The 2200-nt window shown below is 40.1% G+C and overlaps 1 protein-coding gene across 1 annotated transcript; it reads right to left on the reverse strand.

Annotated features, from left to right (window-relative positions):
• Positions 1-898: 898 nt before the first annotated feature.
• On the reverse strand, positions 899-1928 carry LOC112582190 (histone H3.3A-like). Its single transcript, XM_025276531.3, has one exon. It carries the CDS (start codon positions 1847-1849, stop codon positions 1439-1441), a length of 411 nt encoding a protein of 136 aa, XP_025132316.3. The 5' UTR covers positions 1850-1928; the 3' UTR covers positions 899-1438.
• Between the last annotated feature and the right edge of the window lie 272 nt (positions 1929-2200).

Raw genomic sequence — 2200 nt, forward strand, 5'->3', positions numbered from 1 at the left:
TGTTTCACATATGATATTATACATGTTTTAATGCCATTCTCCCAAATCATCCCACCCTCGCCCTCTCCCACAGAGTCCAAAAGACTGTTCTATACATCTGTCTCTTTTGCTGTCTCGCATACAAGGTTATTGTTACCATCTTTCTAAATTCCATATATATGCGTTAGTATACTGTATTGGTGTTTTTCTTTCTGGCTTACTTCACTCTGCATAATAGGCTCCAGTTTCATCCACCTCATTAGAACTGATTCAAATGTATTCTTTTTAATGGCTGAGTAACACTCCACTGTGTATATGTACCACAGCTTTCTTATCCATTCGTCTGCTGATGGACATCTAGGTTGCTTCCATGTCTTAGCTATTATAAACAGTGCTGCGATGAACACTGGGGTACATGTGTCTCTTTCAATTCTGGTTTTGCCCAGCAGTGGGATTGCTGGGTCGTATGGCAGTTCTATTTCTATTTTAAGGAATCCCCACGCTGTTCTCCATAGTGCCTGTACTAGTTTGCATTCCCACCAACAGTGTAAGAGGGTTCCCTTTTCTCCACACCCTCTCCAGCATTTATTGCTTGTAGACTTTTGGATAGCAGCCATTCTGACTGGCATGAAATGGTACCTCATTGTGGTTTTGATTTGCATTTCTCTGATAATGACTGATGTTGAGCATCTTTTCATGTGTTTGTTAGCCATCTGTATGTCTTCTTTGGAGAAATGTCTATTTAGTTCTTTGGCCCGCTTTTTGATTGGGTCGTTTATTTTTCTGGAACTGAGCTGCAGGAGTTGCTTGTATATTTTTGAGATTAATTCTTTGTCAGTTGCTTCATTTGCTATTATTTTCTCCCATTTTGAAGGCTGTCTTTTCACCTTGCTTATAGTTTCCGTTACTGTACAGAAGCTTTTTTTTTTTTTTTTTTTTTTTAGTTTAATGTATTTTAATAGCAAACTTACAGGAACAGCACAGAAGACAGACAACATGAAAAACATGTACTTGCACGTAGGGCAACTCAGTTAGAAAAGTATAGTGAGTGGGTGGAATCTACTGTATGATAAAAATGCTACAAACACCACTTAGTTGCAGTCAATAAGAAATTTACTTGTTTTAAAAAAATCCAAATGCTGACATTGTCCAGAAAAATTTAACAGGTTTATTTATAACAATTATAAAGTTGAACTGCTGAAACTTGTTCACTGAAACATTTTGACTTTCATTAATGCTTTATGTCCCCGCATTTATATTAAAAATTCACACACAAATGAAAATGGAAAAACTGCCAATACCTGATTTCTGTCCCCTATTTTCCACTTGCAATCATATACTTAGGTACCTTTTGACCCCATGGAAAAAAAATATCTAACGTTCAGAACTACCAATAACAGGAAGAAGAGAATTTTTTTTTTTTTTTAAAGAATGAAATGTTTCCCATCATAGTGGATTCTTAAGCACGTTCTCCACGTATGCGGCGTGCTAGCTGGATGTCTTTTGGCATAATTGTTACACGTTTGGCATGGATAGCACACAGGTTGGTGTCTTCAAAAAGGCCAACCAGATAGGCCTCACTTGCCTCCCGCAAAGCACCAATACCTGCACTCTGGAAGCGCAGATCTATTTTGAAGTCCTGAGCAATTTCCCGCACCAGACGCTGGAAGGGAAGTTTGCGAATCAGAAGTTCAGTGGACTTCTGATAACGTCTAATTTCACGGAGTGCCACAGTACATGGCCTGTAACGATGAGGTTTCTTCACCCCTCCAGTAGGGGGCGCACTCTTGTGAGCGGCTTTTGTAGCGAGTTGCTTCCTCGGTGCTTTACCACCGGTCGATTTGCGGGCAGTCTGCTTTGTACGAGCCATGGTATAGAGACCTCCTTACTTACCCCCCTTCTCCTTCGGCTGGAGCTCGGCGAGCTAGAGGCAGCGCTGGCGTTGGAGAGCGACGGTGGCGCGGCGGCGGGTGCGAACACAATTCTGTACAGAGGCTTTTAATTTTAATTAGGTCCCATTTGTTTATTTTTGCTTTTATTTCCATTACTCTGGGAGGTGTGTCATAGAGGACCCTACTGTGATTTATGTAAGGGAGCGCTTTGAATATGTTCTCCTCTAGGAATTTTATACTTTCTAGTCCTGCATTTGAATCTTTAATCCATTTTGAGTTTATTTTTGTATATGGTGTTAGAAAGTGTTCTAGTTGCATTCTTTTACAAG

Source organism: Bubalus bubalis, chromosome X (assembly GCF_019923935.1).
Source record: "Bubalus bubalis isolate 160015118507 breed Murrah chromosome X, NDDB_SH_1, whole genome shotgun sequence".
Lineage (NCBI taxonomy): Eukaryota > Metazoa > Chordata > Mammalia > Artiodactyla > Bovidae > Bubalus > Bubalus bubalis.

Bases quoted from the DNA above. Each gene is read 5' to 3' on its own strand.
- LOC112582190 (XM_025276531.3), bottom strand. From the start codon at position 1,849: ATGGCTCGTACAAAGCAGACTGCCCGCAAATCGACCGGTGGTAAAGCA.